Below are 11594 nucleotides of genomic sequence, written 5' to 3'. Positions count from 1 at the left end.
TGGAAGTGGAGCCGGCGTTTTTCTCCCACTGAGCGATTGACTCTCTGTTTGAAGTGTCTCAGTGCGCACGTTACCTTTTCCGCGGTTTCCTTGCTGTCGCCATGACCCCATGCGGCTGCTGAGGAAAATTTCTCACGCGGTTGAATCCTGGGATTCTTCCCTCCGCCCCCTTGCCTTCCGGCGGCAGTTCGCCATCTCGTTTTGCCCTAGCACTGACATGTTGCAGACATTTCCCCCTCTTCAAGAGGTGACAGGTGAAATCTATTTCGCGTCCTCCTCTGCTTAAGGCTGTTGTGCTCGGCTCTAGACGGGGCCTCGAGAGTGGTCAGTCTGTTGTCATCAGGGGATATACAGCAGCTCCTTCCCCGGCCGGCCTACTCTGGAGCCAGTTTCATAACGGTGCGTCGTATTTAGTCATCTGAATTTGTGTGTTTCTGGGGTTCCACGCGCCGTTCTGCACAAGCCCGACCCCGTATTTCAGCGGTGGGATTTGAGGTTTCTGCTGTGTCGGACTACAGATCATCTGTCGGAGTTTAGGCTTTAAAGGAACGGGTCTCATTTGGTTGTCTCCAGGTAAATCGGCCAGGAATTACGGCGTTGCCATCCAGAAGTTAACTCCGTGCTGTTCCACGTCAGTAGTTTGTGACTGTTTATTAACATCAAAATTTGAAAACTATTTGGTCGTGGCACAGTTCAGGCCACCCTGTCAACCTCTCGACCGGTCTTTCTCGCTTCCGCGGCACGTGCTCACTTGGAAACTTAGTCATCACCGCGTGTAAAGTGGCGGCGCACAGATATGATGACTGTGTTCCCCGCCAGGTCCGAGTGGTGTGACCGCGCGCTGCCGCGGGGATGCAGCCCGAGTGAATCTGAGGTGTACATACACCGGGAGGTGTGGACGCCGCTTTGGCAGTTGTTGGCAGCGAAGTCAAAACGTGCCAAGGTTTTGTCGCTCAGGTTACTCGTGGTCTTTTGCATCCACGTGTCTCTTGCCTGCTTTTGCGGGGGCTTTGAAACGCCGTGTCGCGTGCCTCTTTTTGGCGGGTCGTTACTGGCTGCAGCGGCTGCCAGCGCGCGAGAGCCTGGCGCGAAAGTAGTCAGCGACTCAGGCAGCCCCACCCTGAAGGAGGTAGCCGCGGACGTTTCCGCGGAAGGCGTGGCGGAAGAAGAGGAGCGACACTCGCGTCGACCCCTGCCGTCTTCCTTCCCTGCCGCTACCGCTAATGACTCCAACTTCGAGGAGTCATCGAAAGATGGTGCGGACGGACGGCGATCCTTCTCGGATGTCGTGGGCGCGCTTGGAGACGCAGGAGTGCCGCCGCTGGATGAGAGTCTCAAAACGCTGCCAGAAGCAACGCCCGTAGGCGCACGCGTACGCGCCACGGCTGCGGCGGGTTTCGCGACAGACAAGGCCCAGGAGAGTGGGCGCAGCGGCGCGGAGGCGAGTGTCGCCGTAAAGGCGTCTCTCGACTTCATGGGACAGGCGGCAAACCTCGGGGATGGCACTTGGTCGCTGCCCGAGCCCGAAGGCGCTCATGTCGTTCCTTCGCTCGCAGCTCGCCCCGCGTTTTCAGACGGCGTGTCTACTCTGTTTGTGGTAAACCAGCCTTCTGGGAAAGGCGGCGCCGGGCGTCAGGGAGAGTCTGAGCGATCCCGCTCTGGCCGCTTGGCAGGGATAGACGCAGGGGCGCTTTTGCAAGCTGCCACCGCCAGCCTCGTCAAGGATATCCTGAAGTGCTTTCGCATTCCTCCGTCGGCTCTCTCGCTGCGGAACGACACGAGCAGGCGCCTGTTCATGGCAGGCGACGAGACGGCGAATACCCTGTCTCTGCGCGGTGTCCAGATGGCCGCGACACGGCGAGAGCCGGGTGTGGGGGCCGACGAGGCCAGGGAGACGAGCCCGAGAGGGGTGAGCGTAGAGGGAGAGACAGGTGGGAGGGCGAAGGGCAGCGAGGCCGCCGGCGGCGGCGCCTACGAGCCGGAGGTCTTTCAGGGGATTGCCGAACAGGTCCTTGGCCTCGCCACCGACTTCGACGGAACTGTGACAGACACACAGCGCCCGGCCCCGCGCCAGGAGACTCCACAGGGCGCAGGCCGCGACGCCGAGGAAGGCTCGACGCCTGAAGGAACCGGCACCGAACACGCCCTCGTGGCAGCGCAGAAGGAGGAGCCGCCGCAAGAGGAGTACGTCGACACGTGCGTCACTCTCTTTGCTCTCGCAAAGAAGCGCGCAAGCGACCCTGCGGTCTTTGATGCAGCTGTGGACGAAGCCGTGAAAATCTACAGCGCCGGCGTCAAGAAGATCATGACTCGACTCCTTTCGACCCTGCCGGCAGACTCCGGATCCCAAGGCGAGAAGGCGCGCGCGACGCGGAGTGGAGACAGTTCGCGTTGGCTGGGTGAACTCGGTGGGCTCTGCGCGTGCCCCGCGACAGTCGAAGCAGAGAAAGAGGACGCGACGAGGTATGCACACCGGCACGGCGCTCCGGTCTCGCCGAGTGCGTCGGTCTCACCTTCTTCCTCCCTCGCCTCGAGTGTTTCTTCGCCGAGCTCCTCTCTTTCCTTCTCGCCACTGGCGACCGGCGCACAGGCTGCAGAAGAGCAACGGGCGGCGCGAACGCCAGAGGGGGCGGCAGGAGATGACGCGAAAGTGGGCGCCGGGGAAGGCCCGCGCGGCCTGAAGGGCGTCGCCGCGGGGCTGCGCCACGCTGTCGAGGAACTTGACGCGTACGAGCAGGAAATGGCCAACACGCCGCTTACGCGGTTCATCCTGCAGGGCATCCGCAGAGGTAAGCGACGAAGGAAACGCTAAACGAACACAAATGCGTGGAAACTGACCTGAAAGGAGATGAGAGGGTGGCGGGAAAGGCGCAGCACGAAGCCAGAAAGGGGTCGGCAAAACAGAGAAGAGAGGACGCGCCGACCACGGAGAAAGCCGCGAAAGAGGGAATAGGAAACTGGGAAAGAATCAAGGCGCAGAGGCCCCTGTGTGACTCAGAGAGAGCAGACAGGGGGTGATTTGAAGTCCGACTCGCGGGCAGCGATATGAGACAGAGAGGGGAAAGTTGATCCGTCGCGCAATCCAGTCGAAACGAAGAGATCGGCGGGGGCAACAACGCGCAGTGTTGCGTGTTTTTCGCGGCCGATGTTTCCTGGTCAGACACTTTCGAATCTGACCTCCTCGAGGTGGCGAACTCGATTTCGCTCATCAAACCGGTGGCGCTCGAGGTGAGGCACGGGTCCCGCAGCGCAGCCGATGGATGCCTGCAGGTCTGCAGACGCCCGTGCTCTTTACGCATGTGGAGTATTCGTTTGTATAGATGTGAGTCTGCATAGCTCAACATAGCTGAAAACCCGTGCGTAGTGCAGAGGAGTCTGTCACGCACGTGTCTGGTGTCGCGGCCTCTTCGTGGGAAGTTTGCGACTTAACCAACAGGATCAAAGAGTGCACCCAAGAAAGCGAGGGCGGCGCTCGCCCAAAGTCGGCATGAGCTGCGCTGCGATCGAGGCGCACGCAGAGAGTCTCTGCGCGGTTAGACGATAGATATACCTGCGCGTTTGATGCAAAAAAGTGGAGCCTCTCCCTCCCTGGGTCGCTGCTGGACTCGCGACGAAGTCCTTGAGCTGTCTGTCTGGCCTGCGGTTCCCCCACAGACGATTGTTCGCCTGCGTGCCCTGGGCAAACCGGTCACGTTCATTTCTCACTCCTGGAGTTCGCGCCTGCTGGCGGTGACGCTGCGGCACGCTGTCTCGGAGACTCTCTCCTCATGCCTCGCCGAAAGGAGACAGCGGAGACGCCCAGAGGCAGCCCAGGCGGGCGAGGGAGAGGGCGAAGACGAGGGCGAGGACACGCGAGAGTTGTCGGCGACGTGGGCGGCGACTGCGCTCGTGGAGGGGATTCAATTTTACGCAAACGAGCTCGTCTTCGATGAAAACGGAATCAGCACAGGTAGGCTTGCGTCGCCGCCTCGTTCGCGTCTATAGCAGCCTGTCGGCGAGCGCCGCGTCTCCGCGGCTGCGCTCCAGTCCCGCGGCTGTCTCTGAGTATAACGGCGCCGACGCGGAGGCGCGTGCGGGCTGGAGGAGGTAGCAACGTCCACTCGAGATCCTACCAGAGGCACAGCAGATCCTTGATAACATCATCTCTCAGTGGGGGTAGGAGACAGCAGAGTGCATGCGCTGTTGTAGATAGCGCGCAAGGCGCGTGTGTGGGGTCTGTTCGGCTTTCGCGCTTTAGCCGGGCAGGGGTTTTTGGTCGCCTTTTGTGTCAGTTTGCCTCTCCGGAAAGTTCCAGCTTCCTTCTCCAGTGAGGCGGCGCACGCAAGCGCGTCCTGCGTGCTTACGCCGTCTAGGGTTTAGGGTTTAGAGAGAAAGTGACTCGAGGAGGAAGCGCTGCCGTGGCGCAAGCGGCGGCCCCTCCTCCTGGATTCACTTTTTCCCTTCCTTCGCCTGCAGCAGCCTCGCGGGTGTCTCCACTTTTTCTGTTTCGTGTGTCGCGCGGTGTGCAGGCGTCGTTGAACCGCGCTGCGTGACGCTGGACGCGAAGCGCAGATTTACGCGGCACACCCGGAAGGAGGCTCTGAGGCTTATGAGGCGGCGTTTCGACGCGGCAGAAGGCGCGCAAGCACCGAACGCCACGGGCCTCGAAGGAGACGCTTCGCGGGGAACAAGGCACGAAAAGAGAGGCGACAGAGATCGCTACTGGCTTGTCTTTGTCGGCGACACGTACGAAAGAAAGGAAAGAAGCCTGTCTGAGGGAGGGTAGCGAACTGGCTCGGCGAGGCATGAATGGAGGGGTTATGGAGAGGTGCAGCTTGTGTCGCGAACCTGATTTTGCTTTTCTCGTGATTTTTCTGCGCCGCGCATCCACGGTGTGGGGTGCGTCAGTCCCGTCTCTGGCGTCGTGTGATTCGTTTCTCGTTTCTCCTGCTGTGCATGTCCTTCTCTTTCTGCTTTTCAAGCGCTTGAACAGCATAGGCTTCGTTGTTTCCGTACAGTGATTTCGTATCTGGATTCTCTCGTGTCTCTCCGGTGCCGATAAATGTGCTCATCTTCTGCAACAGCCTCAGCATAGTTCGTGGTTTTCCCTATTCAGTCTTTCGGGAGTCGAATGTCCATTTTCTGCAGAGCAGCGTGAAGCGCCGCTCTGAAAGTGCCCTCTCATCCGAGTGGAGTATCCAGCGCGAATCTCGATTCACGTGTATCGCAGACAGCATTTCTCTGTTTTGATTTGTGCCTGGGGCGCATATACTCCCTGTGGCGTTGTATCTACACATATGGACGAATATAGAGAAGACACACTCGGATAGACGTACGCATGCATTGGCGACTTTTTGCATGTCCACTCGCTGCACACCGGCAGCGGCTCTGGGTGGAAAGTTTGCTGTCTGGCGTTGTGTTCCTTATTCCGCTCGATTTTTCTTCTCGATTACGGGTTTTTTCGGTTTCGGCGGCAACGAACCACGCGGACGATGAATGTTTTCTGTGTTTAGGTATGCGGACATCCTCGCCCTTCTCGAAGCGGACATCGGCATCATCATGGGCTCGCCGAACCGAAAGCTGGAAGGGGTGAGAGGGAAGCCCTGATTGACTTTTAGGCATCTCTCATGTCAGGTGCCTCTCAAATGTCTCGGTTTGTGCTTTTTTCGTCGCTTTTCTCTGGCGCTGTAGACGAGCGCTCAGGGAACTTCTGCGCATTTTTTTCTTGCCCACATAGCGCCACTCGCCTCGGCCGGCTCAGGGCGTCGGTCTCTCTTCGTCAGTTCCTCCCCGTTGCATTTTGCGGCTGTCCTCGTGCTGCGCCTGTCTGACCCTCTCCTCCGACGTGATGTGTCACTCCACGTCGCGTCCCTCCCTGTGTGTGACCTGTGGTTGGTCTCCATTTTTGCATTTTTCTCTCCTCGCGTCTTCAGAGGACCACCGTCACGCGGGCGGAGGCCAGGGCGGGTGTTTGTGTCTGTTCTTTCCTCTCGTCGCCTTCACTGTGTGCGTCGTTGGGTTGTTTCCGCGTCCTCCTTCTCAGGTTCTCTTCCACGGCGGGGTAGTTTTACGCCCGCTCGCGTGGCTGACTGAGAATTTCCGGCGGCAGCTTCAGCAGCACCAGGCGACTCTTTCTTCTTCCTTTCCGTCTGCCACGAGCTCCTCGCGTGCGTCGCGAGCGCGAGGGAGCTTTCGCTTCCGTCTCCCCTCCCGAGAGACCTGCTGCTGCTGCCCCGCTGCAGTCGCGGAGTTTCCCTCGCAGGCGGAGGCCGCGGGGGGGGAGCGGCGCGGGCGCTGTCGGGTGCTGTATGTGGCGCAGAACTGGGGCGAGATCTACGAGTTGCTCTTTGGGGAGTGGCCTACACAGGCGTGAATGCCTGAAACTGGCTGCCAGAATAACTGGAAACGCAGCTGTGGAAGCCGAGAACGAGTCCTGCAGAGGGCAGGTGCGGATGTGGGCGACGGCGTGCCAGGCAGGCACAAAGGCGGGGCGGCAAGTCTCGGCTGCAGAATAATGAAGAAGGAGTCGCTTTGAAAATTGAAGCGGCTTAGAGGGAAAGGAACGGCTGGTCCTCTCGTGCAGGGCGGCCAGCGCCAGCGCGCGCTTTCGAATTCAGTGAACGTTTAGACTTCGGAGAGGCGCCCACGCAGCTGCCCTATGCGCGGCAGCGGGGGGAGCCGAGGCAACGCACAGACGCAGGTGCTTCTCGCACGCGATATTTTGCTTTTAAAACATTTTCCACGTTTGCTATCGCAGGGAGTGAGCTCGTGCCGAGGTGGCGGCGCAGCTGAGCAGAGATCTTCGTGTCTCCTCTCAACTGCTCGAAACTCACGCCCATGTCTACTGTGTCGTGTACGGAGGTCTTTTCCTAAAGCATGACACACAAGGACGTCCAAGGAAAAATCCTGCAGCGAGCTGGATGTGTCGGTCTCCCTGCTATATGCCGCGACTTCCGGGGCTTCAGAGAGCGTCTCCTGCTTCCCCGTCCTTTCTGCCTGACAGGCGCCGGTGCGTGAGCCACTCAAGCTGCGCCGCAGCACCTCCGTCCCTCGGCGGGCGGGGTGGCGAACGACTAGGTAGCGGCGTGCGTCCTGTCGCTAGCTGGGCGTGTGCGTGACGCCAGTCTTCTGCCTCTGAAGCTCAGGTTGCGCTCGTCTCGAGAGGACTTCGGCTTTGGAAACCCTAAACCGGTCCTGAGACAAAATGCAGACTGGAGATCGCGCTACGGAGAATCCAGCTCAGTTCTGTTTCTGTGGCAACGCGTGCGCAGTCGACGCAGGTGAGAGCATGAAAGCAATTGGAGTGTCTGGCTGCGCGGCTAGACTCTGCGAAGGCGCGTCGAGTGACGATTGATGGCGTCAGCTCGGTGCGTGACATTTACAACGGATTTGCGTCTCGCGAAGACTCAGTCGTGCACAGTTGTTTCCAACGGTGGACGCCTGGCCCCACGAGCACAACTCCTCGCCTCCCGAAGTCGCAGTGGGAGCTGGAGGACCGGCGGCTGCGGAGCCTCGGCTGCGATCGACGCGTGCGGCAAGCGGCTCTATCCCCCCCTTCGCACTCGGACCAAACAGGGGCCGCCGAAACGTCTGCGTCCGCCCAACATTGCCGCTCTCGATACGCATTGGATGGATGCTCCAACAATGCGCGCATAAATAAGTAAATTCAAATATAAATGTATCAAAAGCAGGTGCTTGTGTCTGAGCATATACACGCAAACGAAACGCATCTGGACCCTTTGCGATCACCGAGACGTGCACGACCTGACCCTCACACAAAATGCATACTTCCCTATCTATAGACGTCGCTTCGTTCGTTCGTCGCATACGCTCGCACTGACTCCAGGCGGCCGCGCAGAAGCAAACTCGCGTGCCGAAGCGGGGAGGTGTACAGAACTCAGCACGTCCCCACTGATCGGCTGAGGTCACGCAGACCGGTCCGCCGGGCTTTGCCAGCGCGCACCGCACAACAGCGTCTCCTTCCTCTCCGCCATCTGGTTGTCCAGCGACGGATGCGAGTAGAAAAGCGTCTCTAATGTTTCTCGATCCAAAGCCTGTGTGCGGCAGAAACGCATGCGCCGGTGCCTCTCCCGAGCGCGGCGACCGAACCCTTGCTGAAGGCGATGTAGCTGCCTGAATCAAGAAACTCCTTTTTAGGAAGTAACGCCACCGGTTTAAAAATTAAGTCAAGAGGGGCTTAGGGCCGCCGAAAGCTGCTCCACGGCCACCAAAGGCGCCTCTCTCTCAGCTTGTGGCGTCCCTTTTTGGACGTCTTTCCAGGATGAAGGAAAGCGCGAGATCCCAGCCGCCACAGGCGCAGCGCCCCGTGCTGTAGCCTTTTCCACACGGCCGGTATCCTGTCGTGTCGAAAAGGCTACAGCACTCCCTGGCTTCCCCACCGCATGTTCCGTTGAGGCCGACCTGGGCCTCCCCTGTCGAAGTCGGGCCAGTCGCCTTGGGCTCGTCCACCCCGACCCCTCTTCTTGGAGTGAGATGGCCTTCCGCTCGCGGCCACCGTGGCCCTGCAGGCGCGGGCGTCACCGCCTCGTCGCATACTGCGCCCCCTCGGGGCAGTTTGCGCAGGAGGGTGTCAGGGGCGCGATCGGCGTGTACCGGAAGGCAGTGCAGGCCCCGCAGCTGCAGGTCTCTACGCGGCGGTCGTAGGCCTGCGGCAGGAGACACATGTCTCCTCGCTGGCCTATCGTCAGCGGGTTCTGCGCGCCTACGCAGCTGCTGGTCGCCTGGGGACACACCGCTGCAGGGGCGAACGGCGCTGGCGCGTAGGCCGCAGGGAACAGCGAGGCGCTCGCCGCCACGTGCTGCAGGCTGGGCGCCAGCATGGATGCGGGAAGCACCGCGCCGGGCAGTGACGGCGGCAACACGGCTTGGGCGTGTCTGAGCTCAAGCGTCGGCGCCGCCTGTGGAGGCGCCCCAGGGGCTGCTGCGCCCACTGCGGCAGGTTGGCAGGGAGACGCGGTCCACAGCACAGGCGCCACTGTCGAAGCTGCGCTCGAGAGAGAGCTCTGACTCAGCGACGGCGCGGACTCCAACGAGCTCGACCCTCGTTCCGCCCCGTCGAGCCCGCAGACCGGCGAAGCCACGGGGACTGAGGCGCAGGCCGGAAACCCAGGCGCCGCCGCGACCGCGTACGGCGCAACAGGCGCAGCAGGCGCGAGGGGCGAGGCGAGGGCTGTCGAGGGCAGGCAGGCGGCGCCCGCCGAGGGAAGGACTACAGGGGGCGGGCCGTGGCGCGGCCCGCAGAGGAAGGAGACCTGCGTGTTAGGGCTCCGCAGGGTGTAAAGATACAGCGTGTCGCCGGCGACAACGTCGTAGGAGCCCAGCGTGCTCGTCGCGGCCATGGTGAAGCCGTTGAAGACCAGCCGCATGCGCTCCACAGGCACATCCGGCACGAGAGCCTCGAGGCGCTGAAGCAACTCCGCCACAGTCGTTCTCTCCAAGTCCAAGTCGAACGCCCACGTCACCGCTGCATGCGACAGACACGGAGACCGCGCATGCGTGGGCACAGCTTGAAAGGCGGCAAAGAAGACCGCGGAACGCGAAGAGTTTCATCACACACGCAAACCCCCCTCTCTCTCTTGCGCCCGTGGCCTCTCGGCTTGCGCACACACGCGACAGAGCTCTGCATTGGACAGCAAACGAGCCGCGCAGCGCGCCACGAGAAGAGAGACGCGCAGCGGCAGAACGCGGATGTCAAGCGAAGGGTAGGCTGATAAGACGAATGCAACTGCCTTGATTTTCTTGAGCAGCTCTTCGTTCTTAGCGGCAGTCGCCGCGAAATCCCTCACCGATCTTCCCTTTGCGAGTGCCTGGGACTGGGGCAATGCGATGAACGAACAGAGCTCCGTTGCGGAAGTTGGACGGATTCCGGATTTCGATTTTCGACTCCGAGTAATCTGCAGAGGAAATAAAAATTGCAAGTCGAAAGCAACCTAAGAGAGAATGTTAAAATCGAAAGCGTAGTCCTACGGAGAGTCGGCAGGCATTCTGCAAAGGGTCGAGGTAACTCCTGCCACAGAGAGGGGATTTCGATAAAGCTGGGACGGGCAGCACAACTCTTCCCTCCGCCCCGAGAGGCACACGAATGCGCTGCGTTACGCGCAGTAGCATACTGAAACGGAGTGCATGTATATATAAAATGATAAATATACATACATACATACATACATACATACATACATACATACATACATACATACAAATATGCGTATTAGGAAGCCATTCGAGGCCGGAGTTCGGATAAAGTGCACGACGCGTGCGGAAGGTCCGAGCCAGGGTGGACGCGCGGAAGGCACCGACGCAGAGGCGAGGAACCGAAAGAAAACTCACCATCAAGGTCGAAGAAAGGAATCGGGTGGCCGCAGACGCAAGCCGCAATGGCCTCTGAGATGTACGGATGCAGCAGTCCGCAAAGACGCCGTTCAGCAACTGCCTCCCTCAGCTCCTGGGCAGAAAGCAGCGAGCAACGAGACAGGCAGAGCGAAAAACATCGTGGAGAGAAAGGAAACAAAACACACAGCTGAAAGAGCGAAAGAGAGAGAGAAAGCCGGAACGCCTGAGCAGAGCGAAAAACATCGTGGAGAGAAAGGAAACAAAACACACAGCTGAAAGAGCGAAAGAGAGAGAGAAAGCCGGAACGCCTGAGCACCACGGCGGAAAGACGTAATTCGATATATCTCGAGAAGAAAGGCGCTGATTCCTTCGCAGCGAGGAAGTCGTGGCGAGGAAAGGGGTACGAGTGTGAGGACATAAAGCCTAGCGCTAAAGTAGGAAGAAGAGAACTCGACAGTGTATATCGAGGTTTAAGAGTACAAGTTGTTCCAGGTTCCTTGCGCAGCGCCACTCAGAGGTGCCTGTCCCTCTGGCCAATCTGTTTCCTTTTTTCGACTTTCGTGTTTAGCGCTCACCTTTTCAGTGATAATATGGGAGGTTTTGAGGCGTGCCTTGATGTCAGCTACGGCGCGGCCGTCGAGTTCGAGATCCCCCGCCACGCGCGCGAGGAATCGATCCAGCGAACGCGGCGAATCGGTGGGCGACCCCGGCAGCGACTTCGGCACACATGGCGGGGAGGCATGCTTAGAGGGCGCGATCGGGTCGTCCGACAGCGAGGACAACGCAGAAGGCGAAAGTTTCGCTTCCTCCGGCTCCTTTCCTCCCAGACTCTCTTTTTCGAAAGGGCGCGGCGACAGCGAGAGCCGCGAGTAGGGCGAGCACGTGTCGACGCGTCGGCGCAGACTCATGCTGGAACAGCACTCTGTGTAACGAGAGTGAAACGGGAAAATACGACGCAGAAGCGACCGCCAGCCGGGCACGACGACAAAGGGACAGCCCACAAGAAGGGAACCAAACAGAACAGAGGAGAGGGCAGGCACCGGGTTCAGCCTGCGAGACGAAACCGAGGTTGCAGTTACGAGGAGGGGAGTGCGGCAAGGGGGACAAAAAACGGAGAGGAAGGAAGATAGGGAGAAGGAGGAAGGAGCGTATGGACGAGGAGAGAAGAAGATCTGAGAGAAAGGGAAGGGCGCACCCGAGAAAGGACTAGAGAGAGTCTCCAGTGAAGAGCCTACTGACGGGGGCGGCACAGTAGAGACGACCGT

General features: G+C 59.9%; 2 protein-coding genes across 2 annotated transcripts; one reads left to right on the top strand and one right to left on the bottom strand.

The window, feature by feature from the left end:
- Positions 1-796: 796 nt before the first annotated feature.
- BESB_027510 (uncharacterized protein) lies at positions 797-6352 on the top strand (the record flags this gene model as incomplete). The annotated part of the gene is made up of 6 exons (XM_029361425.1): positions 797-2789; positions 3161-3228; positions 3655-3949; positions 4509-4725; positions 5493-5568; positions 6023-6352. 6 exons carry the CDS (start codon positions 797-799, stop codon positions 6350-6352), a joined length of 2979 nt encoding a protein of 992 aa, XP_029215325.1.
- A 2164-nt stretch (positions 6353-8516) lies between these two features.
- BESB_027500 (uncharacterized protein) lies at positions 8517-11237 on the bottom strand (the record flags this gene model as incomplete). The annotated part of the gene is made up of 4 exons (XM_029361424.1): positions 8517-9463; positions 9786-9893; positions 10327-10441; positions 10905-11237. The coding sequence occupies 4 exons, from the start codon at positions 11235-11237 to the stop codon at positions 8517-8519; spliced, it is 1503 nt and encodes a 500-aa protein (XP_029215324.1).
- Between the last annotated feature and the right edge of the window lie 357 nt (positions 11238-11594).

This window comes from Besnoitia besnoiti (genome assembly GCF_002563875.1).
Source record: "Besnoitia besnoiti strain Bb-Ger1 chromosome Unknown contig00015, whole genome shotgun sequence".
NCBI lineage: Eukaryota > Apicomplexa > Conoidasida > Eucoccidiorida > Sarcocystidae > Besnoitia > Besnoitia besnoiti.
Note: the sequence above shows the minus strand (reverse complement) of the source record. Positions and strands in the feature narration are given on the sequence as shown.